Consider the following 26,511-nt stretch of genomic DNA (forward strand, 5'->3'; position numbering starts at 1 on the left):
AGCAATAACATATGATTAAGCTCTGATGCAAGAGAGATGCAGGCAACCTGAGTTCTGTGAAAAGCGTTAGATCATAGTGTTGAAACTGAACTGTTTTTCAAAATTTGGAGTTTTGCATTTTGTTTTTATAAGTCATCCTTAAACTATTTTGACATTTTTTCTGTTTAAGACAATAGAGAAATGCTAGATTTGATTAACCATGTTATAAAAAGGTCCATGTTGAACTGAAGTGGATGGTTGCCAAGGTCTAAAAAGCGTGATCACTTAAAAGCATCAAAGGACCATGGGGCTATGTTTCAAGTCTTCTGAATCCAAACATCTCACCTTCACATCCATTGTTAATGAGAACAGAACAGTTTGGACGTTTAGCTGTAAATAACTTGTGTTATGTTCAGCAAAAGAAAGACAATGACAAACACACAGTGTTGAGATTAGTACCGACAGAAGTTTTTTGTAGATTTTTTTGATATAATACCATAATATTTTTTGATATTTTGATTTAATACCCAAAACATCCAAGTGACTCTATGGTGTCAAACAAACTTTTTTCTGAGCTTTTTAAGAAATAAAAGTAGACCCTCGCTTGCATCATGAATTTTATTGAGTGTGTCTTTACAACATCAGTTAAACCTTGGGGGCCGGCCCCTCTTAAGAGCGCCACACGAATGAACATTACTCGCCAGGTTTTGCCGACAGAGTTTTGAAAATGCTCATTATTCCTCTTGTTCTCATTCCTTTGCTGTATAACAGCAGAAAGGACGCAATTTCCTCTTGTGGAAAGATCAGGAAACATAAATCATACATTTTTCTCCACAGAATGAGGCACTAGAACAAAACACAGGTGTGTGCAATAACACACACACACAAGACACAGGTAATTGCACGGTATCCTACACATACTCGTGTAGTTCATACGTGTGCCGTATACTGCAGCGAACTACAACAAGAGCGTGGAAATCGAAATCCTTTTCATTTAGCCATTAATCTGTCACAGTTCTCCGGGCGGGACACAATGACCTCAGCACCGAGCCTGCAGGAAATCACAGAGAGGGTACAATAGAATTCATTTATAATTCATACTGGGCTCACATCATTCTGTTCTTCATGGCCGAGGCTTACAGAACATCCTATTTTCCTCCTAAAAAACTGTCTCGAGACCAACCCAAAACCTGTTATGTTTAATTATAGCTGAAATGCAAAATTTTCGGTCCTTTCCAAGATAGATTTACTGTAAATACAGCGGGAAAAAATTAAGAGATCATTCCAAATTTTCATTTAATCAGCCTTTCTAGATGTATCTTGTGTCAGTCTTGTCCAGTGTCATTTGAATTTCATCATAATCAAACCTCAGGAGTGACAAAGTCATCCAACAGCAATGTAAAAGACAGACAGGGTGACAAGACATGTGAAAACGGCGATTAGATCGAGGTTAAAACGTAAAATCCTTTTTAGCTTTTCCTGCATTTACAAATATAACTGTTGTATTGATATGAGTCACTATGAATGTCGGAGCCGATGGCATATTGGGCACTGTTCCGACATGTGGCTCGGTTGCGTTAGGTTAACCCTAGATCGAATCCCAGCCTGTGGTAATTTCCCGTTCTGACTTCACTTCCTGTCAATTTTTCACTGTACTGTCAAAATAAAGGCAAAAAGCCAGACAAATAATTTATTAAAATAGCCAGTATGTCAGTATGAAAAATAGTTTGTAGTTCACAGAATAAAACAAAAATATTCATTTTATCTAAACGCATACCTATAAATAGTTAAGAAAAACTGAAAACGGTCTTTGAAATTGTCTCTTAATTTTTTTTGCGGCTGTACAGTATATACATACACAAATTTATATGTACATATAACATCTTTTCAGGATCTTTGGGATTTAAACAAATCTTATAAATGTATTAAAGGGATAGTTCACCCTAACATTTTCATCCCTCATGTCATTTCAAACTGGCATGACTTTCTTTCTTCTAGAGAAAACAAGTTATTTTGAAAAAGATTGGTAAGCAAACAACACTGATCCCCATTGATTCGTTGTGTGGACACAAAACCACAAAAACATTTCTCATAATATCATCTTTTGTGTTCCACAAAAAAGTCATACAGATGACAAAATGACATGACGGTAAATAAATAAAGACATCATTTTTATTTTGGGGGGAAATGTACCTTCGACGTTACACTGTACCATGAATGATAACTTTGTGTGAACGTGGGTTTACGCTTTTTTGCAAGCAAAAAATTAAAACATGAAAGAAAGCATGACTGGTATAGTAATAGACCATGGCTCGAGCTCTATAACAACAGTCGTGTGGAATTTCGTAACATTTACATCAAATGATGTATAGAGCTGATAGATCTTTAGCATCTGCTTGAATCACTCCGCAGAACCCTGTGGGACCCCCGCCACCAGCACTACAGCGACATTGTCTGAATTTACAGCTCATCCCAGTTTGGCGGAGCGTGACGGGGTATTATACCGGCGCTTAATCCAGACCAATCTGGAGCAGACTGGCGGCGTGCTAATCAGCTCTTCCAGGATTAGCATCAGGCTAGCATCATTCCACTAGGCAAGTCTTGTTTAGTCCAACTACAAGCTTTTATTTCATGTTTTAAGGAAGCAGTATGGGGACAGTTGCCTCCCGTTTGACTTTGATGTATGCCAAGTCCATTTACTACGTTACCCTTCATAGGTCTTCGGAGGAAACTAGCAAGTAAAATGTGTTTTGATCATTGTGACATTTTCTAATACTGAGTGTTATGTTTATCATCCTTTAGGAGTTTACACCTTGGGTGAGACATGTCCCACGGTGTAGCTTTTCTGTGATTGATTCTTAAATCATTACATTCGACACCGATTCTCAATATGTGCCGACATCCTTGTCATCCACTATGTTTTTAGGTTGCAAAATCTTGGTGTTTATATCACCCTGGGAAATAACGGCTTAGATTCAAATTCAATAATAGAGTTAAAGTCTGCTTCTACATATTAGACACTACATTAGTAGTGAAATGGTAATGGTGTTATTGTGTTTAAATATCATTTTTTGTTATTGTGGATAAATGTCCTTTCAGTTTATAGGCAATACTTCTTACTGCCTTGAAGTTGAAGCGTTTCATTGTTAGATCTAATCTTCAAAATCATTAAACTTACAACTTGTACCTTTACAAACTGAAGAACAGCATCAGATGCTATTCTTCTTCTCCATTATTTCGGAGGAAATCCATTTGAAGATGTAAAATATCTCCAAATGTTGTCCTAGGCATCAGTGTCAGGCCCTTGGCCTTGAATGTGAAACCTTTATGTTTTAGTTCAATCATCTTGGCAGGTATTCTTGTGGTAATCCCGTATAGTTGCTGGCTCTGAGGGCCTGGTCCACAGCTGTGATGTAACCATCAATCAACCGTTTCATATCCCGGGTGAAGGGGTCAAAAGCGGGTCGCCGTGCACCCGAGCGTTTAAAGTGACCGTCCTTGTTGCATTCAGCGCAAAGTAGACGTTCTTCACTGACGCTGATGTTGAGAAATGAAGTGATGGTTCGTAACGTGGGCACCAATGACTCCTGGAGGTCCTCATAATGCACCACAAGAAGTTTGTTACCATAATGTAGCCAGTCCAAAACGTGAGACACCCACCAGGACGCATAACTACCAACGAATTCTGGCCACTCTAGAAAGAGAAAAATGACATGGAATTTGTATTGCTGTACACACACATTACCTTAGAAGTTTATTATTGTTTATTATTCAAAACCAAAAAAACTTTCTTATGAAGGCAAACAAAGATTTGTATGTCTTTGACATACTACATAAGTTAGTTCTGTTGAAGCATTTCTGTTTAAAAAACAGTTTGTCATAGCGCTTATTCTGAGTCATTGTGAGTCGCGAGTCACTGACGCAGCAGAACTGAACTTTAAATATGCTCATCATACCCTTGCTCTTCCAGTGTTGATCAGAAGCGTAACCGAGATGCCCGGCACACTTGCGGTTAAACTCGGCCATAAGCGAGCGGTAGGGGTTTCTTATCAACACGATGGCTGAGTCATACATTTCCACGTCCCGTTGGCTGCTTTCGTGCGTCTTCACACAGATGGTTCGTCCGCTCTTCCAGTAATCTTTCTCACCTTTGAAGCCTGCGCAGTTGGAAGAAGAAAAGGATTAGAATAAACAGCCAAGTGCATGCGGCGTCGCTCCCGTGTCGCCTCTAAATCCAAACGCGTGCTTCAAAAATGGTGCCGAGACTGGCGCGAGGACAGAGATCACCCGTGCGCTCTGCTATGGATTAAAAAAGGTGCTGCGACTTTTGAGGCAGGTCGAGTTCTTTATTGAAAAATATGCTCAATAAAATTTGGCATTTGAAAGAGAACAGAAGGTCAGCCAGTGCCCACTATATGCACACCGAGCAGTCTCAAACAGCTCCATTGTGAAAGCTCAAGAGAAATAAATGATATGCAAGTTAACAGATTTGAAGGATGAAAAATGAGAGTAATTTCCCTAGAACTCTGGAATCTGGAGAGTGTCGATTCTGGGCAAGCACCACAAAATGCAAATACAAAGATATTGTGTTTTTAAACAGTTTTCCCGAACACTCTCTGCATCCCCCATTGGTCGGTAAACAGATAGCCCCGCCCCAAACTCACAACCCTGAGCCAAATCCAGGATAGATTTTTTTACCTTAAAAATACAAATACCACCATACACGGTGGTGGCGCATGAACATTTTTATTAACGCCTACATGTCATTTGAAAAATACAGAAGGGCAGAGAATAGTGTGGTGTGTGTCACAACTGAAGAGCTCATTAAACAGATAGCCGTGATGATAAACACGTCCCATCATAAACACGTTCATGCATTAACATATTTTTGAGTGGCAGAGATCAGCTGTGATGAATGCAAGCTTCTAAAATAACAAGATTTATGATCACAGACAAGACGGGAGTAACTTTACCTCTGTTGTACAAGGTGCCATCAAAGTAGTAACTGCCTGTGTAGTAGCCTGTGGCGAGCTCGATCAGGTGCCTGACCCAGGTATTCCCAGCCCCGGGAAAACTGGATAAAGCCACCAGCGTGCTTGACTTCTCCGGCAGAAACTTCTTGTCCGTGCATCTAGAATCTTAAGAAAATTGGACACTGCATATCAAAAACACATTAAATCATTATATGATTGTATGATTTGACCCTTTAATACACAAGATGAGTACAAATTCATTCTTTATGAAGTAGTGCAAAGTAGGGTTTAGTAGGGTTGCACAATATATTGTCTAAAATATCTCAATATTATCGGACTATACAGTATGTGCATAGATTTGATTTTGTACTGCAACTGTAAAACATAGCTATTCACTTCATGAAAAGTCTGCAGAATTTGTAACCTATTGTATATTATTTTCTTTTCTGTTTTTAGATATTTTCATAGAATCAATTTTAATAGATTTAAAGTGGTATAAATTTAAAGCATTATCCAGATTGCAAATGATGGATTTCAATGTTTCACAAGTTATCGTATATCAGAAGGACTTCAGATAGCAATTCACCAACAATGACAGAAGCCCATTCAAGTAATTCTTTAATACAACAAAAGCATGTTCAGAATATTTGTGATAACTTTTCAAGCCTGTATCAGTTTCAAAAGACATGTTGGAAAGGTCATTGTTGCCAAACAACTCAAGCATTTTTCTCTCATCTTTCATACATTTGTTCATGAAGCCAAAGGTATAAGATTTATAAAACACTACAACAAAAGAACGCCTGTCTAAAACTATGGCTTATAAACTATTTACACCTCAAGGCTAAGCTGTATGTGAGATGAAGGAGCTGTTTGAGTGGGAAATATGAGCACTGAGGCAATAATTAAGACCAGTGAGACCGTACCTTGAACGGGTGTCTGATAGACCTGGAGAAAGACATGATGGGAACTCTGGGTGGATGTACTGCTGTTATCAGAGGCACAGAGCTCTTCTCTCACCGGCTCGTGGAGGGTGAAGTGAGGGGTGGTGTAGCCACAGTAACAGTCTGGTTTACTGACCATAGCCAGAGGAAACTCCTGATGAGGGAGAATCAAAGAAAATTTACCGCATTTATCCATATACTGGAGTTTAAACACATACAGTGCTTAACAAATTTCTTAAACCACCATCCAATGCAAGGATTCTGCCACTTACAGAATTGGTTTTTTATGTTTCTGTAATGGTTAATCCAGCAGTATGTATTTGCTCTTTAGTCACAGTTCTTTATTCTCAATTTGGGTATAATGTGTAAAAAGACTATTTGAAGATTTTATTTGCAAAAAAGATAACTTGTTTCTTTTAATGTCCAAAAATCATGTTTTTTTTAATTGTGCATTCCATAGACAGTATAAAAGATGGACAGTGTGACGCCGCTTCCTTCCATTGTAATAATGAATTGATCGTAAAACATCCGACGATGGGCGCTGATATGCTACGCAAAAACGTCAGTTTGGAGCCTGGGCAAGGCTATCTAATACATTTGTTAAACCCTGAATATTGATATTTTCAAAGGTTTCATTATTGTGGCAGACATGAATAAAAACAATTAAGAAAATCATGATGTTTTTCGGCAAGTTTTCTTTAAACACACTTCACTAACACTAAACTAATCTCCTTTTGCCTCCACACTTCAAATTACAGCAATTTTGATTTCACGTTACTCAAAAGTTTAGGAGAAGAAAAAAACGGTTGCAAAACGGCACGATCAAACGATCAAAGCACTGGAGCAGCAAAGAAGATTGTTTACAGAGTAAATTTTCAAATTGAAATTTAAACGAGCAGATTGTTTTCTCAACCTTTGTGGATGAAAATCTTTGCGTAACCTCGATTATCGCATGTCCACCTAGCAGAGCAATAACTAAAGCAAACAAAAAAAACATGTTCGATCCACATCTATCCAGCACTGATACGGTCGAGAAGCAGAAAAATCATGACAGACCTGATCCATGCAGGTTTCAATGCACCACTGGGAGGTGAGGTTGGGCTGAACCACATGGACCAGAGAAGCCGTTCCCGCCTCGTCAGGTTTTCTGAAGCACCCCCGATAGCGGACGTTTCTGTCTATAGGCACACAGAGTAATTTAACAACGTAAGAGACACACACCAGATTTCATGCCAGGGCTTAATTCATCGCTCTAAGGTCGGAAATGCTGGAGTGAATTAGTTTAGGTACAAGATGTGAAAACCTTATAGACCTTCAAAAAAACTTCAGTTCTGGGGCTGTATATGGATAATGAGCGAAAAGTAAAGCAGCCACAGGAATAGGAAACGTATGAATAAAATCATCATTTGCTTCTTTTTTCCAAACCCCTTTTAAACACAGCTGCACGTTTAGTTCAGCAAGTTGAATTTACCGACAATTCATCATGTTATTTTTTTGAATGATTGGATTTTTCATGATAGCGGAAGGTTTAGAAACATTATAGCGCTGTACATGCAACCCACACAATGTACGTCTGCATAATTGTAATCATAATAAATGTTTGTTGGTATATAACCGTGTTAATGTCACAAGCTATTACACGGCCTGCAGTATACCTTAATATAACGGATGCAAATACACAACCAACAGTAAAACAAATCCGGTTGAATAAAGAAAAAACATCTTCACCTCAGATTCATCAACATGTCAGATAGACACTGTGATTAAAGCAGGTGCAGCTGCATAAGCTTGCGTGTGTGCGCCGTGCGTCCGTGATACACAATGAAGCCCTTCATCACCTTTGTAGAGTAAACCAGCACTCTGTGAAACCCCAGGGCTTTTGTTTTCATCTCCAAATAAATGAAGAGGCCATGCAGAACGCTGTTTGCTTTTGTTGGGACCACATGATTCGGTGAAAAGGCCGTAAATGAGACACAGCTGCATAAAAACTTTAAACAAATCGATATTAAAACTGGCTGTAATTTAACTATATACTGCATGCATTTATATGTAAAAAAATCGATATTAAATTGTATTATTTAATGATGTACTGTGCATCCAAACGGCTCGTAAATGTACACATTTACAATTCTTACAAGTGTATGCTTATAAGCATAACAAATGATTCTTTAGAGATATCTTTAGGGCGTCCAATTACATTGCGTTAAGATCCTAAAACCAACAGCCCGACCAATGCACAAATCCTTTCTAACGAGACATTATTATCTAGTAGAATGAATAGCATTTCCAATTTGGGCTACAAAACATATGGTCAAGGTTTAATAGCTGTTTGTGAGTGTTGAGCTGGGCGGACTCCAGTTGGCCTAAAACTGCAGAGGGACATTGAATCAGAACTTCGAGATCCAACGGCATGTGGAGGCGATTGATGAATGAACAAGTTTCTAACATATGGCCACATCAAAGCATCACTGCCAGACTGCGAATCACCTGCAGAAGTAGCAGGTGTGAGCATTCATGTGTGTGCGTGTTCTTATATTTCAGATCGACACATTTGGAATGATATTTGACTGCAGCCTAGAGCTAGGCGATATAAATAATATCTTGATATTTGCTCAGAATTTTTGTATTTGCTCTGAAACGACTTGGTTTATAATCAAAGGGATCATCATTTGTAATTTCTACTTTTAGTTCTTGAAACATGTTTATTCTGTTTTGTACACACTGCTTTTAATACATGAATCTGAAAAATAATCATTTTAATAGTTTGCCGGCATATTTTTAACGAATACATTTTATATGTATTGCCAAGATTTTAATGCACATGCTTTAAAGGGACAGTTCAGTTCACCCAAAAATGAAAATTCTGTCATCATTTACTCACCCTCAAGTTATTCCAAATCTATTTACATTTCTTTGTTTTGTTGAACAGAGAAAAAGATATTTGGAAGAATGTTTGTATCCAAGGCACCATTGACTAGCATTGTAGGATAAATAAAAATGGTCAATAAAAGTGCAGCAGAACTGTTTGCTTTCCTACATTTCCTACAAAAAATCTTCTTTTCTGTTAAACAGAACAAACTTTATAGAGCACTTTTCCTACTATGGTAGTCAATGGTGGAACAGAACTGTTTTGTAACAAGCATTCTTCCAAACATCTTTCTATATGTCTGTTTATAATATAGAGATTTGGAACAACTTGAGGGTGAGTATATGATGACAGAAATTTCATTTTTGGGTGAACTGTTCCTTTAATGATGACACAATCATTGAATCTGAGTTATGAAATGGCTCGATTACTTGAAAATAACATATTAACCTGGTTTGTGTAAATCAATTTAGCATCATAACCTAATGTGGTTTAAATCATATACGCTGTTAAAACATCCAAAAAGTGTCTCCTATGTATTAATGTTCTTATGCCCGCAAGTCCAAAGAATGGAAACAATCACAAAAGTAGTCTACACATGCGGCCTTCTGGAAGTGTACTCCTCACATAAAAAGACTATTAAGGTCACTGTGATATTGCTTGTTCAAAATCAACAGCAAATGATCTCATATATTGTATATTGTGAATTTCAGATACACGACCAAGCACTACTGCAAAGCCGACTTATCTGTGCCAGACACAAGCATATTACTTTTTAAGACTGATATATGTATGTGCCAATCTGTTTCAATCTGTGTCAAGTCTAAGAAATGTCTCCTCCTGAACAGTACGAGTGATTTTGTATTCTTTCCAATGTGCTGCTGCTAAAGCGTTCACCTCAGACATATGTCCCAGTATCTATGTGACATTCATGGTAATTGACATCTGACAAGCAGATAATTGACATCTGACACATGGAAGTGGGAAGGGAAGTTCTGCCCTGCGGCGAGGCAAACTTATTTCAGGCACTCACATCTCCTCTGGCCAGGAAGAACCTCCTCCACCTTGTAAACAGTCAGACGAGACACGCCTCCACAGATGGAGCCCTTCTCGCCTTTGCAGTCCAAATTACACTCCTCCTCTTTCATCCGAGCACTTGTGATGCGGTTGCCACAGTAACACTCGGACCCATATTCAAGGCCGGCAAACTGGTACCCGCTGTGTAAAACAAAACATTCAAAATCTAATTGAACTCTCTAAAAAAGACACTCACCGCAGATGAATAACATTAATTGTCGAATCTTATTCTTCTGAATACGTGACAAGGGAAAGCATATGTCATCCAGGAAAGGTTAAAACATTTTTATGATGTATGAAGGGATGCCCCCATACCACTTTGTAGTGCGTTAACTGTCATCCGTTCCGTATACGGGACACCTAAGTTTGCGTCAATATTGTGCATGTAATTTTTAATCGAATCATGACAAACTATATATCATTGGAAAGGTCTTAGACTCTAGGATACAGATTTCTTTGGTGTTTTTTTTAATAATTTATGTAGGGAGAGTAATTTTTTTTTTTTATAAAAAGTGTGCTTAGATTTTTTGTTATCCTTTTTCCATCCTGTATTCCAAAGAATTTATGAGTTACCGCCATTGTAGTTCCAACATGAGTTTTAATGTGTAGGCTCAAAAAGGGCTACGACAGTCAACAGGTAAGACGAGTTGTCGAGTACCAATATTTTTTTGGGTACTCGCCGATACTGATACCTATACCGATGTCTGTATAATGTGCAGTTATGTAAAAAATCCAGTATCTTACTGAATAAGATAACTATCCCTTAAAAGACAGGTGTGTTACAAGCATCTAATTTCCAAAATACGTAGACCTTCTGTTTACCACAAATCATTTCACTGTAGGCATGTTAGACACTGATTCATCATTCTACAATTTAAACAAGAAGTTGGCAAAAGATCTTCCTCTATCTCAAAGCTTTTGTCCTCTGGCCCTCTTGACTTTTGTAGAGGTTGCAAAAAGGCACAGCACGATTCTATTCAGACGTGTTGGTGTAGGGCTCAACAGGTATTAGCCTGAGCTCCTCTGCAAATTGTTTCCATGATCCTCTGCTTGAAACATGGCATTGGCAGCGCCATGGCAACCCAGCCAGGGACGTTCCCACCACTAATCTGCGGTTGGAATTTATCGTTAGGTCTGAGCAGACGTATACCTGCAGAAACAGACAAGGAGATTTTCTCCCCGCTGCCTCTCGATGAATTGTAATGAGATATGAGATCTCCGATCCACGTCCGCCTGAGCAACCATTACGTTCATGGATTTGACAGGTGTGACATTTGATCACTATTTTTGTTTCCTGGCAAACAAACCCATGACCCTGGTGTTATTGCAAGCGCCATGCTCTCCCAGTCAAACTAAAGGGAAACTGCGGTTTAACTGCAAAAATGTGCGTGACCAGCCTCAGTTCTAGAACATAATGTCGGGGAACGATGTTGTGATGTAAACATAAATGTAACATAATTTAAAACCATCAGGAAGCTGTCAACGCTGTTTCAGCATGAAGTAAGAATATCATCTACAGATTTCACGTTTGCTAATCGACTATTTAGATTACCCCTGAACATCGCAAATGTCATCCGGGTAATTAAATGAGCTCTGAAACGTTGGGTGTAATTACATGAGGTCAACCTGTCTCACGCTTGTTCTCTGGTGGTCAATTATCTACTGGTCTTGGAACTACAGAAAGTGTGCACTCCATCACTGAAGATAGACCTTTCTCCACCAGAAACCAGATCTGCATAGCAAAGGCTCAGAGCTGCGTTACATTAATTTGACCTGATCCGGTTCTCAGCATGAGCTTCAACAGCTGCGACAGGGATGCTCGCTGTATGTTCTTTTCCCTAACCACTGTATTATTATTTCTTGATTTAAGATGAGCAGAACTTGTCTGCTTTTCAATGGTTCAATGTAAATGGTAACAGTTTGGAATTTGATTGTATTTGTTAACGTTAGTGAATCCAATAACAACAAACTAACAATGAGCACAAAAAAAACCCTTTATGAACATGATGAATATTTTGATTTTCACCACAGGGGACTTAAAGGGATAATTCATAAAAAAAAGAAAATTCTTTCATGAATTACTCACCCTCTAGTTGTTCTAAACCTGTGTAAATGTCTTTGTTTGTTTGAACACAAAGCAAGATATAAAATACATTTTGAAGAATTTAGATAAGCAAACAGCTCTAGCGCACCTTTGAATACCATTGAAAATCCTACTTTGGTGATCAAATATTTCCTAGAATTGACAGTTGCTAACATTTTCCCAAATATCTTTCTTTGTGTTCTATACAGGTTTGAAAGAACTTGAGCATGACAGAATTTTCATTTTTGGGGGGAAAATTCCTTTAAGATTATTGGATCCTAATCGTCTACCTTTCCGTACAGGTGTCCTGACACAAGGTGCTGGTCATTCTCCTGAAGTCATAGAACACCATTCCTTTGAGGGCCCGGTCCTTAGCATCATCCAGAAAGCAGCCAATATACGTGCCTGAGTAAAGAGTAAAACTCTCATAAGAAATTCAGAACGTGACCTTTATCTTTGCAAACAGATGCTGAGATTCCGCAGGACAGCTTCTAATCAGAAAAATTAAGAGAATAAAACAAATTATCATAAACAACTAATTTGTCATCCTGAAAGGCAATAAGCTCTTTTAATACCTCACCTTTGTGTCTGATTTTTCTCTTTGGGGTTACTTTTTCCACTCTGGACATTTCCTGTTCAGACATCAGGCTGTGGAACCAGCGTCGTCTCAAGTGGCGGATCTCCTGGTTTCGTGAGATCAGCCAATGCGGTCCAGTGTTGTCCGCCGAAAGACCACCTTGGTAGCCCATCCCCTTCACGGTAAGCCGGTTGCCCATTATTCCATAAACCGTTCGTAGGGCAGGGGCTTCCAGGGACCTGGGAGGAGACGGCAAAGATGGCGATGGAAAGTAACTGCTCGTCCCACGTTGTGACACCACCAAGCCATGTCTCTGGAGGAGGAGGACGCTTCCTGCCATGATGTAGGCTACACCGAGGAACAAGAAGAGCAGTTGAGTCCGTCGCAGGAAGCGCTGAAGCCTGTAGAAAGGTTTGGCCATGTTGCCTTCCGGTTAATAAATGCAAAGCCTCGGTTTTATGGTTTCATGCTGTCATTGTTCCACAAGAGGTAGAACGGCAAGGACCAACTCTTGGAGCTTTATTCTCCGGAAAGCTCTGCTGCTGATTTCTTATTCACATTCTGTTTAAAAACTCTTTGAGCACGAAAATCCTCCGCCAAAACGTCCTGCCGTTTACCTGTGAAAGGATTAAGCGAAGACTCGACTGTGGTGCTACATCCCTTGATGACAGAAGCACTTGTGCTAGGATCTACTCTGAGCTCTTATGGCTCAAAGACTTCAGGGAACCTGATGGGAAAATAGAAAGTAGTTAGACTCAAGTCATAGCACATCTTTCACTTTTTTTATTCTCAGGTATAGAGCGGCGTGTTGGGGACAAGAAAGAAATATAGAGCGTGTGTGTGGCAGTTATTCTGGTAGTATATCTCCATTAAGACGAGAAGAGACCTCGCTGACTGAAGAAGCACTTCCAGTTTGCGCTTCTAGTCTTTCATTACAAGTACACAACAACAAATGTGAAGTATGTAACGGAGGTACAAAAAAGTCTGCATTTTTGTCTCTCAATTTGATAAGCAAACCGACATCTTTTCAAAACCGACTCCACAGGATACAACTGTCACATCTTTCTGCATTTGTTAAAGTAATAGTTGACCCAAAAGTCTAAATTCTGTCATCATTTACTTGTCATTTCAAACCTTGGTGACTTCCTTTCTTACGTAGAACACAAAAGAAGCTATTTTGAAGAATGATGGTGATCGAACAGCGCTGGCCCCCATTGACAAAACCAATCCAAGGGAATGAGGGCCAGTTAATAACATACTTCAAAGTATCTTCTTTTGTGTTCTGTGAAAGAAAGAAAGTTATACATGTTTAAAATTTCTTTAAAATATAGTTCTTGAAATTATAATTAAAAATTATTCTTGGTTCCCACTACAATATTCTCAATTGCTGTTTTATGTAACTAAATGAAAACTGGTTTGTAGCCAAATGGTTTGTGGAACCTGAAGTACTTTTGCCTTTTCACAGATTAAGTGATTCTTGAAACTTACAGCTCATTATTTCAGCTCTACTGAGAATCCTTTTGTGTGGCAAAACTTGAAAAACAAGCCTTGTTACAAGTCTAAATAAACTCAGGGGTGGGCGGCTGTCCCTCGGTTCCATTCATTCTTGCCAATGTCGGGAGAACCGCTATGTGTCCCACATATTCTACCGTTCTTTTTCATCTAAAATATGTCTGCTGAGCCCACAAAAGAAAACAAAGTCTGAGCCATACACCGATTAGACATTTAATATAACCACTAAACTATACGAATATAACTGTGGATGTGGTTTAATGTATGAGGCCGGACAAAGAGAAAGGCTTGGATAGCCATATTCTTCATGTTGGTTGTAGTATTTCTATTTTTACTGATTCTTTTCACTATAGATTCACTGCTTTATGTGTTTAGGTAGAAAATCTTATTTTTATGAGAAAGTAATTTTATTACAGAAAACTTGTCCCTTTGCAGCTCTCCGCACAAAGACAGCCAGCTCCGCTAAATGAACCTTGTTTTTTGTCAGCGTACCCCTTCCTTTTAGGCCTAGAGCTGACAAAAGGCCCACATTTGCATAAAGACTCGAGATTCATAGGCGGATATTCCTGCCAACACTAGGCGAAATCATAACTACGAGTGGGCTGAGAATGTCAATCAGCCTGAGGGCTCATTATTCTTCGAGTTATGAACAGTGAGTGACTGCCGTCTGCTAGATTTCTCTCTCTCACACTGCCTGTACATGAAGAAACTTCTAACAAAGCTAAGCAACGGCATGCATAGTTGGCAGAGATCAAAAGAACAATCTCTACCTAACATAGACTTGTTTTCTCCATACGAAATGTAATCAGTTGTAGAAATGTGCTTCTGCATAATCACAAGTCACTGCAAGTTGTACAAATAAAAAACCTACTATGTTATAACTGTCACAAATATATTGATATTAAAAACACAGGCATGGAAAAAACAGCATCGATCAATATACGATCAGAATATAACTATTCGTAACAAGCTGCAACATGGTTCCACAGTGTTTTTGAATAAAACATACTTAACGTTACATGATACTGAAATACGTTAATGAAGGTTTGTTTATGTGGTCCTGAAAACAAGCCTCCGGTTCACATGTACCAGATGGATAACGGAAGCTAGACATTAATGTTAATGTCAATATGGATATTTCTCTTAGGCCAATGTATCGATTTGCTTCAGAAGACCTTTGTTAAGACCACAGAGCTGTGTGGAGCCATTCTTTGATCGATGGATGCACTTTTTGGAGCTTCAAAAGATTGCCCCCCATTGACTCCCATTCTAAATTATTCTAAAAGAATAAAGTCATATTAAGTTATTTAGTTGCGATCGTTTTCCTTCTGTATTTTGACGCATTTCCGAGTGAAAAACGTAATTTCAAATGATAAAAATAGTGGGCGTGGCTTTCGTCTTTCTCTGCGATGTATAAAAACAGCCGTTGAATTTTGAAATGGAAAGTTGAAGGGGAGTTAACGGATGCTCCGCCCAAGCCGTCTAACATATGTCATTTAAGATGGAAAGTCATTAGAGGAAGGAAGTGCATTTTCAGATTTAAACTAAAGATTATGAGGGCGCACAATTTTTTTTGAAAGAGAATATGATCCACGTTGATAAACTATTTACAATAAACGCTGCAATATTTCATGAAAAATAGGCATTGTCATTTTTTTATTTCACTGGGACTTTAATGTAATTTGCTGATTTGTCTGCGCAGCACCCCACGAAGTTGAATACACTTTTTGCGTTTGGTGTTAGCCCATGGCGGCCTGGGGAATTATCGCTATGCCAGGTGGTGTTTAAACTTAATACCGCGTAACGGTGCATGTGGTTTACAAAATGACAGGCAGCAGCGCAAAGAAAATATCTAATAAACAGGAAAGAAGCACAGTGAGGAACATCATAACCCGCATGTGTGTTGCTGCTTCACTCCCCAGCCAATCACTTCAAAGGGAGCGTTATGTGAAGGTTAAGCGTAAGGAAGCTGGATTCCAATCGTACTTTTATTCAGTTTCTGGGTAGTAATTGAGTCATAACAGTTACCTTGACGAGACAAATATTTTCTTGCATTTATTGATAAATTCTCTAAATGAGCTGTTTTATCATTTCCACCTGGTGGCTGGCGCACTGGATGCAAGGGACGGGTTGTCGTAGGCAGTAAAGAGCATGTCTCATTCAATACTTCCTTTAAAAACTGACCAGATGACCCCAGTATACAGCATGATTTAATGCAAAAGTCGATGGCATGGTGTCGTGAATCGTTATTTCTGTTCTTCTTGAATAAACAGCAATCCAATAGCTCGTCACTTTTCTAAAAGCCAGATTCACATCAAGCTACTAAAACGAAATTTCCCCCACAGAGTGATATGTTTTATTTTATGTAGCTTTAAAAGACGTTATGTTGTGGTTTTGTGTTAGGGTACTTAGCTCTAACAGACAACTAGAATAGGTGTATTTGATGAAAATCTAGTTTTGATTAACCAGAAAATATATAATAATTTTTTTGTAATATTATTATATTATTTTCACTGACGTTTATAGAACTAATATGAGGTGAGGTATTAAAGGATGCATTACAAAGATTGTTAACAAATGCTTTTGCAATCAAATGTGTGGAGCATCTAACTCAACAGCCTTCTCTAACACAATTTTGTGCCTGTCGGTAAATGGTTTTACATTTCGCACAGTAACAAATTCATTTATAAATAGCAACATAGAGCCATCGTCATTTCCATTTGGACAGGTGCCATTTCCCTTCAGGCTTGTGTTAGCTTCAAGGTGCATTTCAGAGGGCATTTCATTTTAAATCAAATGTTGTAAATCAAATGTTACCAAACTTCATTTGTTGTATTATTTATTTTGCCGTTAATGTGGCATACGATGCAAAATGCCTCATTCCATCAAGTTTTCATTGCTATCAGTGGACAGCAGCAAGCGGGTGCTGTGGGTCCACTCCAGACTGGTGTACTCATTTGTCTTCATCTGCTTTCCCAGCATGTTATTATCTCACTTACACTAGGGCAACCACACTTCCATCTCAGAGGCTGATAGGACTGACCCTGGAGCTCAGGCGCTCGAAAGCTCTCTTTTCTCTCATCTAAGCATCTAACCACCATCTCTGACCATCTGCCTGTTAACAGGTCCTCTGTTACTCTTTATACTTCCGAATGCGATGTTTCTTGTTGCTTCGTGAACAGTTAAAATATGCTTAAGCAAAGAAGGTATTGAAGGCTTTGAATTTAATAATCTTGATTCTGAAGATTGTCACAGTAGGACAGCAGACATTTGACATATTGCCTGCTGTGAACCTAATCTGTTCTACTTCAATATATTTTCAAGGCCAAGTCCAAGAAAATAATGAAAAAACAGTTTAGGTGATGCTATCTGTCACAATCTGACTGAAACAAATTTTAACCACATTTTAAGCATTAAAGCAGTCAAGAAGTCTATATTTATTTTTCCTTTAACCACTCCAGATATGTTTGTCAGTGCTTATAGAGTCTCAAAATGTTTATATGCTTCATACATGCTCTCTAATCATACTCTGAATCACAGGCTGTAGACCTCAGGGTTGAATAATCGAAAAAATATAGGGAGATGTTTCAGATTGGGAGTCTGTCAGTAAATGTAAAATAGCGCATGGAGGCTTTCCCAGTGAGGTTGTGACAGATTAAAGGAATAGTTCAAACAAAAAATGAAACTTGTGACATTGACTGGCCACTGTGTCTTTCCAATGCCGTGGGCTGTAATATTTTTCTTGGAACCCAAAAGATGACATTTTTGAAGAATCGTTACACAACTTTGGTCAAGGACATATACACGGGCACAAATGTGTCATAAAAGTCATGTGAGAATGTTATTTTTTACTTCATCCTACTTTAAAGATGATTTATTTGAATGTTGTTGGAACTGACTACTGTGTATACTGTCATTGAATAGCAAAAGCTGTTTAAAGCAAAAAAAACATTTTTTGTGTTTCATACTGTAGATGATAATGTGTTTTTTAGGTGACATATTTATTCAAGATGTAACATCTTAAAATAGCTTTAAGTTTTACGTCAATTTAAAGAGAAAAATGACAAGCAACATCTTATTCAGTAGTTTATGTCAAACCTAATTATAAGTCTTCCAATATTCCGACAGAAACACGTCTACCTGATTTGCAACACTTCAATTATTTAGGAATCATTCTTAACGCCTAATCCAAATCCTCTGAATGAGGGATCTCTAGCTGTGAGCTGAGCCGCAGGTGATTGCCAATCACTTTATTTACAGCCTTCTCAACCTATTGATCGCCCGCTGCAGGGATTGATTTCACTGCAGAGTCAAAAAGCTCCGTATAAATTGTAAATTTTATTTGGTAATAATTCAGGTGATTTTGTGCGATTGAGCTCTTGGTTGTAACGTACAGTTAGGATTGTTGTGTTTGCAGAGTTGCAGGTGAGAGACACTATTAGAGTATTGTGAATCAAGTCAACTTTCGCTGGGTCATGTCCAGTATTTGCTGTATACTTACAGCATCAAGAGTGGAAAGAAAATAAATTAGGCGGTGCATTAAAATTTTGTTAGGAATAGCTTGTCTTTGATTATTTATGCCTTGTGTTGCTTGAGGAACATTTACATCTGCAGATTTACAGTCTGGCTGTAAACAAGGCACTATAACTAAAATTCGCTCAATAAATGCTGGCTGAAAAGATGGCGAATGTTGGCCCCCGGACACTGTTTATTGACCACTAAACTACAACGGATATGTGGACGAAACTGTGTAGCTGGGGTACTGAGTGACACCGGAGCACTTTAACACCCACAGACCACAGACAAGGAAGTGTGATCGTTCTGTTGCCCTTAGGAGGGATCTGAGTGAGTCTTGGCAAACCGCAACTCATGTAGGCTCCTGTGGAACAAACTATAGACTATAGCATGGTTTTCATGCATTTTGTTAAAGAATCCCTCTGCAATAGCTGAACAGAATGTTGTCTTTTTCTGTGAATCTGCTGTGAATCTATGCAGACTCAATGTAACAATCTAAATAAAATGTCTCTGTTTAATCCCGTTCTTAACATGAATGTACAGTACATAGACGTCTGACACATTTCAATTCCAATCACAAGAAGTAATTTGATATTACAAAACTAATGGCTGAATTGCTTCCCAAAGCATGCAGAAATAAAATAAGAAAAAACTATTATTCTGCCAAAGAAAAAACTATTATTCTGGCAAAGAAAAAACTATTATTCTGGCAAAGGAAAAACCCTAGTCTAGTCTATTCAGAATGCTGTGGCTGTTTTTGTGGAACCATGGGAAACGCGAGGGATATAAGACCCTGGCAAACTGTGCAGTAAACTCCATGGAGAATTTCCAAAAGCACAATCAACCACCCTCTATGCATTCATAATTCACAATAGGCTTTAGCGGGACTCTTGTTGTAGTCTCCTGTGATTGGTTAAACCATTGAAATTTAAAGGAAGGAAAAAAGACAGCCTGTGCTAATGATAAACTGCCAAAAACATATTTACCTCCATTAGGACCTGATTAAAGCCTGAAAAAAATTCTACTTCATTTCAGAGTCATCATTCGTAACTATTTTGTGAGGCTAATTTGTACGAATTTGTACGTTTTAGTAAGGTTTGTTCTTGTCAGTGATGTTAGGGGCTTCAGTATAGTGTATTTCGAACATTTTGTATGATTAACATCGTACAAATTGTTACGAATTCGCCACCTCATTAAAAAAATGTACGAATTCCCGTGAGATCATTCTGAAGAAATCCCGTTCCCTCACTGCTTTAGTAAGCTGAGCCTCAACTTTAAATGTCTCTCTGTAATTACTGTTCAGAGACTTGACCTTGTTGCCAGAAATTTAATCACATACTGAAAACCTTTGAGCTTGTTTTGTTAAAACTAAAGGTTTTAAAAACATATCCAGGAAAATTCGGCCTTGAGGCATGAACTAAAAGTGGATAAAAGTACACCTTTAAGAGAAAGAATATTTTTTGCAGAACAGGGGAAAAAAGGCACAGCATGAGTTCTATATGACACAAAGACCCCCTCGTGCGATGCAATCATGAAGGATTATGCATTCATTCAACTATACCGTAGATGCCTCTAGAGCTGAGGCGGGTTTCCACATAGGCTGCAAATGTATGCTGCTGAAAGGTCAACCTTGACAAAATGATCTTGATCAACCATGTGAGGCATAAATGATCAAGTCTCAATCATTAACAGTCAGCAGGGGTATATTTGACTTCCGTCGCCATGAGCACAAAAGAACAATGATGATGTTGGATGCAAGAGGAAGTCTTCTAAATCTATGCTATCTGTATGCACAAGTGCACTTGGTAAGATAAGATAGGCTTATTCACTTTATTGAAAATGACACCATTTTAAAACATAGCACCAGGTGTGACCATGTACAGGTATTACAATACAGCAGCTGGGATCTACAAGTGTAAGGAACATTATTGTATGTATTGCTTTAAAGTAAAGCCATGTCTTTGATTGGTGTTGATTTAAGTAACATGATTTAAGTAACAAATGGTAAAATTGTTATTATTGAAATCAAATGTGTCATTTCGTTTCTTGTCTATACACAATAATGATAAAAACAAGCTTGGTTTGATGGTTTAAGTTTATTAAAAGATCTGATTTAAATGTAAAAATGGCTTTTCTCGTTTACGTAAGTCACTTTAGTATAGCGTAGTTATCGTATCAAATTTGAAACATGTTTCCCTGTTCATGTTTATATTGTTCGTTTTTCTTATATGGTATATAACAGTAATGTTATTAAAAAAATTTAATTGCAGAAAAGAAAGTAAAAAAATAAACTGTTCATTCACGTGGTCGTTTTAAATACTTGCGTTAATTTGAACAAAACTCCCCACGATATATATTAGCCATTGTTAGTGCATAAGAATGACGTTTTCTATAACTTTCCAATAAATCTAAGGCTTTAAAACATTCTTTCAGTAAACACAAAAAAAACAAATGCAAGCCATTAAAACAATATTCATCTTACCTTCTTAAACCCCGTCAATGAAGAATACAGTATATTACAGCCTGTTAAACCAAAGATGCGCGTGTGTCGCGAAGCTTCAGATATCTTGTGTTTTAAGACATTCTTCGCGAGCATGAGCAGTCGCAACAAGCATCTCTTTCATCCGAGGCGAGCCGCATCTCGCTTTCTCACTCTGTTTCGGTGTTTTGCTCCACTTGATGTGTCACTAATCCTCGTGGTGTTTCTTATTTTGCATAGCCGTGAAACCGCTATAACAGCGATAATCCTTATCTAAATCCTTGCCGTGTCCCCTTCGCGTTGCGGTCCCACGTTTCTCTGTGAACGCACGTAAGAGCCCAGCTGTTTTTAAGTCGGACAGCGCCGCTTCACTGCGCATGCGCCGAAGTCAAAGGGACCAGACCGCACCAGGGGAAGAGAGTTGCGATCAGATCATCCGTGTCACTTCAGAGAAAACTGTTGCTTACATGAGCGCTCTACATTCAACTCTTAAAGGGAAAGTTCACCCAAAAATGAAAGTGCTGTCATCATTTACTCACCCTCTTGTCATTTCAAACTCGAATGGCTTTCTTTCTTCTGCGGAACACAAAAGAAGATATTTTGAAGAATGTTGCTAACCGAACAGCGGTGGCAGCAATTGCCTTCTATTTTATGGACACTAAACCAATGCAAGTGAATGGCTGCCACCGCTGTTAGGTCAACAACATTTTTCCAAATATCTTCTCGTTTTCTGTGGAAGAAAGAAACTCAAACAGATTGGACATGCATAGAGGCTGTGTTAATGATGACAGAATTTTCATTTTCAATTTAAGGTTTAAGAAGAGAAACTACTGATATCTATAACGTTGCCTTTAACCTGTGACTTACAAATGACTTGTGTTTCTGAGAATAAATCGAGCATCTAATCTGCTCATCAACATCTGACAATAGGAGAACCAGGGCTATTCAAAGAATATAATATTTTGGAAACATGTATTAGCTTGTGTGTGTGTGTCTTTGCGCAGAAAACCAATTCACCAGTTTGGTCACATTCACAGTCAACTATGTCTAAAAGAGCATCTCTTTCTGTCACAGTCACTGAGACTTGAAATGCTCTTAAGGAAATGGATATACTATATAATGAGAAAGAAATCACCCTTGACAGATTCGTTTCTCCCTTTTCTTTTTTCTTTTCAGGCCACAGTTCATAGATGTCGTTTTTTTGTCTGAATACTCGGTTCATGAACGCTAACAAGATTGTTAACACAGTAAGCTCACTGGTCAGATTTGCACTCTGTTTTCCGAGAGTGTATGTAGCTGCTGCTGCTGAAGTACCAACATATTTATCAGCTCTAAAAACACCCTGCTGCCAGTGTAGTCTTTGTAACTCGCACACACACACACACCTAAACCCACGCAGACGCAAAATAAATAATTTATGAATTAATAAAGAAACAGTGGCTGAGAGAAGCAAGAATAGACATGAATCTGATGTTGTAAATTAATGATCATGAAAATGCCTCACACACATGCACAAGCCTAATGGTAGCACGGCAAAGTGCTTACAACGCCATAGGTAACATTCCCAGGGAACTCGCCTTATGTTACGTAAAACATACATTATGCCTTAAGGGCACTGCAAGTTGCTGTAGATAAACGCATCTATTATATGCATAAATGTATGTGCATGAAACATACGGCCAACACACCTGCTTAAGCAAGAGTAAAGCAACTGTTGTTGTAGCTTAATGACCATGTTTAGATGCATGGCACAATATAAATCGCCGCCATTTACTCCAGGTCTGGAGACAGCAGCGCAGGGACTGCCATTTATGCTGAAAACTCTCCCGGCAACATTTTAGATAGAAAAAGAGATCAGATGACTGGCTAGATGACTAGTTTACACTGGCAGCCTCTTTCAAGGGCCCCAGCACACATGCAAAGCAATTTAGATGGCTGAATTAAAGTCCACTGAAAGGTAGAGGATGAGAACCAAAGCGCTGCGTTGAATCCTACTTGCACGTCCATTTGGATCTGGCAGCACTTGACTTTGATGTAGGAAGTTAAATTGTATGCAAATTGATTGTGATGCTGATGATTGCAGTCTAATGCATGGAAGGTGGAGACAGGTTGACAAATCACTGAGCTGTACATATACTTTTTTCTTACATCACCGTATATATGTGAAATGTGTTGTGTTCTTATGTTTGCTAAATAGACTACTAAAGCGAACATTACAGTTGAACAATGTCCCTGATGTCACTACTTCTGCCATCATCCATAAACTCCCTCTATAGTCATGTAAATTTCACATAAACATGACAAATGAACAACAGCAAGACTGCAATTATCTTATTATGCTTGCGGGGTAATTGGATAGAAAAGTGAGGTTAGTGGTTGAGTTAAGTCTTTTTTCCCCTCTGTTTATGACAAACGAGGTGCACCTTATAGAAGTCCATTTTACACTATGTATTACCATTCAGACGCCTACTTGCATTATCAATTACAATTCATTAAAGTTAAAATAAGCATCAGCGTAAATCTCTTCATACCCATAATGCCTCTCAATGCTTTTGTTTGGCACAACATCGCATTGTAAGGGAGTTATTGTTCATTAGCTTTGTAAAACACCACGCTCAGGGGATGCATTTTTTGTTTTGGGCGATCGGATTAAATAGACCAGCATTAGAGGATGAGATCTCAATGGGTGGTACATTTTTTATTAATTAAATTGCTAACCCCCAGAGGAGATCACTCAAAACATTGAAAGATAACATGAATTTTGATATTTTCATCCAAAGGAGCAATTTGGACATAATGGCAGCTCGCACAGGAGACCAAGATATCGACTGACTGTTCGGTAAATGTGCCTGTTTGGATGTTTCAACGACATACAAACTTTTCTTATATACTTTATTGTTCTTGCATTGAACTCCAGAATCTTAGTTCCTATCTCAACAATGAGGTTATTGTCAACGGGCAAATCTAAGCCAAACATTAACGTGGCCTCAGAATATCAATGTCTCCCCAAATCCGTTTAGTTCTGCCAGTTCTTCAGATCCAGTGTTGAAGTGAAAGCAGAGAGAAACGTGATTACTGGCACAAACACTATCCCCAGAGTACAGAGAGTTTCATTTTCATAATATTCTTGTCAAACACACACTTCAGCCACCGAGGGATCTGTTAGAAAATTGCACATATCACTATTTGTGGAGGTCTTCAAATGCGGTGACATAAATCTTTATTTATTAAATGTTTATTTAATTCCTCTCTTTCAGTTTACAGGTTAATTGCAGAAAATGATAGCAGTGGATAAAGCAGTCATTTTAAACATTTAACAAACAAACATTTGTATATGTCATTTGTCCCTTCCTCAAATACAACTAAATTGGCACCCGAAGCCAATATTCAGGTATAGACTGAAAGATCATTCACTTTATTTCTGAAGGACTGTGTATTGTACTGTCGGCAGCACAGTGACATGTTTGTTCTGATCTGAGAGAAATAGACTTTTGATGGACTTGTGTGATGTATGACTGAAAGGGAGCGGCGCTGCTTCAATTCCACCTGGGTTTTCTGTGTATCCGCTTGGCCGGTCTTTGGTACCGAGGCTCCATTTATCAATGGACCCCTATCTCCCTTCAACACCTTCCAATCACAATAGACCTGGGAGGCAAAGAAAGAGCATGGTCCAAACAACAGACCCAAACCTTTTCAGAAATACCTCGGTCCCACCAGGCACAATTTCAGCAAAGCCGTTTCAGTGAATCGCTGGGCTTTAACGCTCACGAGGGAAAGCAAACCAAGCTGCCATGGTTATGATATATGTATTCATCGAAATCTCTTACATTGTTGGAGTGCAATTAATCTGGGATTAGGCGGAACAAAGCACGGAGTCAAATCCCCATCTCTCTTTATAAGTCAAGACCCCATCATAACTGAAATTCACAGCCTGTGGCTTTGAAAGGAACTATGTTGTGTTTTAATAGCTTTTGCTTGGTAGATTATGCACGCGGGGGCTGACAGCAGTGTGACAGAAGAGAGGAGTGGCAGTAGTCTGTGTTATTGATCTGGGGACTTGCATTGGCATAGCAACCGTAATAACATGCAGAACATGCATTACTCCCCCATAGCTTTCCTGTGGCTCAGTGGTAAGAGTGTGGTACTAGCAATGCCAAGGTCATGGGTTCGGTCAAACAAAAATGTAATATACAATGCAATTTAAGTCGCTTTGGATAAAAGCGTCTGCCAAATGCATAAATGTAAATGTATTTTGGAAGTCATCATTGTATTTTCTGTCAATAATTTACTTTGGCAGTGGCTCAAACCAACAAACAACCTGGTGCACAACCACCTATGGAAAAATGGAGAGACCCAATTTTTATTTAATCAATATTTCAAGATGTATTGTGGTCATTCCAGTCCAGTGTCTGTTGAATTTCAACAAAATCAAACCTCAGGAGTGACATAAAGTCATCCAACAGCAATGTGAAAGACGACAAGACACATGCAAACTGATAAAAAAAACAGGTTAAAACAGATTTTTTTTTACTTTTCCTAATACATGTACAAATATAACTTTAAAGTTGTTTTCTTTGCAGGAATTGAGATCTGAAAATATACAGAGAATCTTATATGCTATTTTGACCTGTTTATCCAGTTTTCATTTTCTGCAAATAAATGCAAACAATATTTTGACATTTAGGAGAAATATTGTTAGCAGTTAACCGAATTAAACAATAATGATCATAAATAGTAATTTCTGAGAAACAGAAAATAATTTTGAAGGGGTCTCTTAATTTATTCCACAGCTATTTGATCGCTGAATCAGTATTTAAAAAATCTGCTGAAGATAAAAAGCACAGTTTGACTCTTTAGAAGTGTATGACAACAAGGCCTACAGTATATTAATTATGCCCTTATGCCCCTATGCTTTTTTCTCTATAATAAAATGCATTTAAGATTCTGAAATATTTTATGTCCGCCACTTTTCAAACTTCAAACAGAATCAAACTTATAGGAGTGGATGTTATTTATACAGTGACTCATATCATGGCATTTCTTCATCTGTCCCATCCAAATCCACTTCCGTTTTAATTTGTGCTACAGTATGATACACTCTAATATCAAACTAGTTTACATTGCATTTTATAGTAAAAATCATGTTGTTTTATACTCTCGATCCAAATTTGCACTCAATACACGCTGCATTATAAAATATATCTGGGTTTAACACGGCTTATTTAAGTCTGTCTTTTGAATCAGACGCTGAGTGTAAACTGTTGAAATGATGTGCTCGCCACTCGCCCTCCCTCAGGTGCGTCTCGGCTCCCGCTCCTCGCATCCGTTCTGACGGCTCTGTTTTTCTTCCGCTTCTCACATCTCATCTCCCTCCCCCCTCTCCTTTTCCTCTCATCTCCTCCTGTGTGCTCTTCAGTGTCTGTGGAGTGTGGGATAACAGTGGAACAGGGCTTTTGATGTACAAAGAGCTGCGTTTTCTGCAACAATAAAGTCAGAGAAACACACCCAC

General features: G+C 38.5%; 1 protein-coding gene and 1 long non-coding RNA gene across 3 annotated transcripts in view; one reads left to right on the top strand and one right to left on the bottom strand.

The window, feature by feature from the left end:
• LOC130429238 (uncharacterized) overlaps positions 1 to 12,686 on the top strand; it is a 41,586-nt gene extending 28,900 nt beyond the window's left edge. Inside the window, exons 3-5 of the long non-coding RNA XR_008907561.1 lie at positions 11,560 to 11,660; positions 12,222 to 12,335; positions 12,560 to 12,686. This is a non-coding gene — a long non-coding RNA (uncharacterized LOC130429238). The remainder of the gene's footprint in view (positions 1 to 11,559; positions 11,661 to 12,221; positions 12,336 to 12,559) is intronic.
• Positions 606 to 21,299, bottom strand: LOC130429236 (sialate:O-sulfotransferase 1). Of its 2 annotated transcripts, XR_008907560.1 has the most exons (10): positions 21,006 to 21,299; positions 12,500 to 13,223; positions 12,210 to 12,324; positions 9,793 to 9,977; positions 6,950 to 7,071; positions 5,876 to 6,047; positions 4,953 to 5,117; positions 3,936 to 4,136; positions 3,167 to 3,673; positions 606 to 1,030 (listed from the first exon to the last, which is right to left on the bottom strand). XR_008907560.1 is itself a non-coding variant. In XM_056757693.1 (9 exons), the coding sequence occupies exons 2-9, from the start codon at positions 12,915 to 12,917 to the stop codon at positions 3,321 to 3,323; spliced, it is 1,731 nt and encodes a 576-aa protein (XP_056613671.1). In that variant the 5' UTR covers positions 12,918 to 13,223; positions 21,006 to 21,299; the 3' UTR covers positions 2,129 to 3,320. The 2 variants fall into 2 exon arrangements, 1 of the variants encoding a protein (XP_056613671.1); XM_056757693.1 differs by lacking the exon at positions 606 to 1,030 and having other exon boundaries at positions 2,129 to 3,673.
• Between the last annotated feature and the right edge of the window lie 5,212 nt (positions 21,300 to 26,511).

Source organism: Triplophysa dalaica, chromosome 9 (genome assembly GCF_015846415.1).
Source record: "Triplophysa dalaica isolate WHDGS20190420 chromosome 9, ASM1584641v1, whole genome shotgun sequence".
NCBI classification, from domain to species: Eukaryota; Metazoa; Chordata; class Actinopteri; order Cypriniformes; family Nemacheilidae; genus Triplophysa; species Triplophysa dalaica.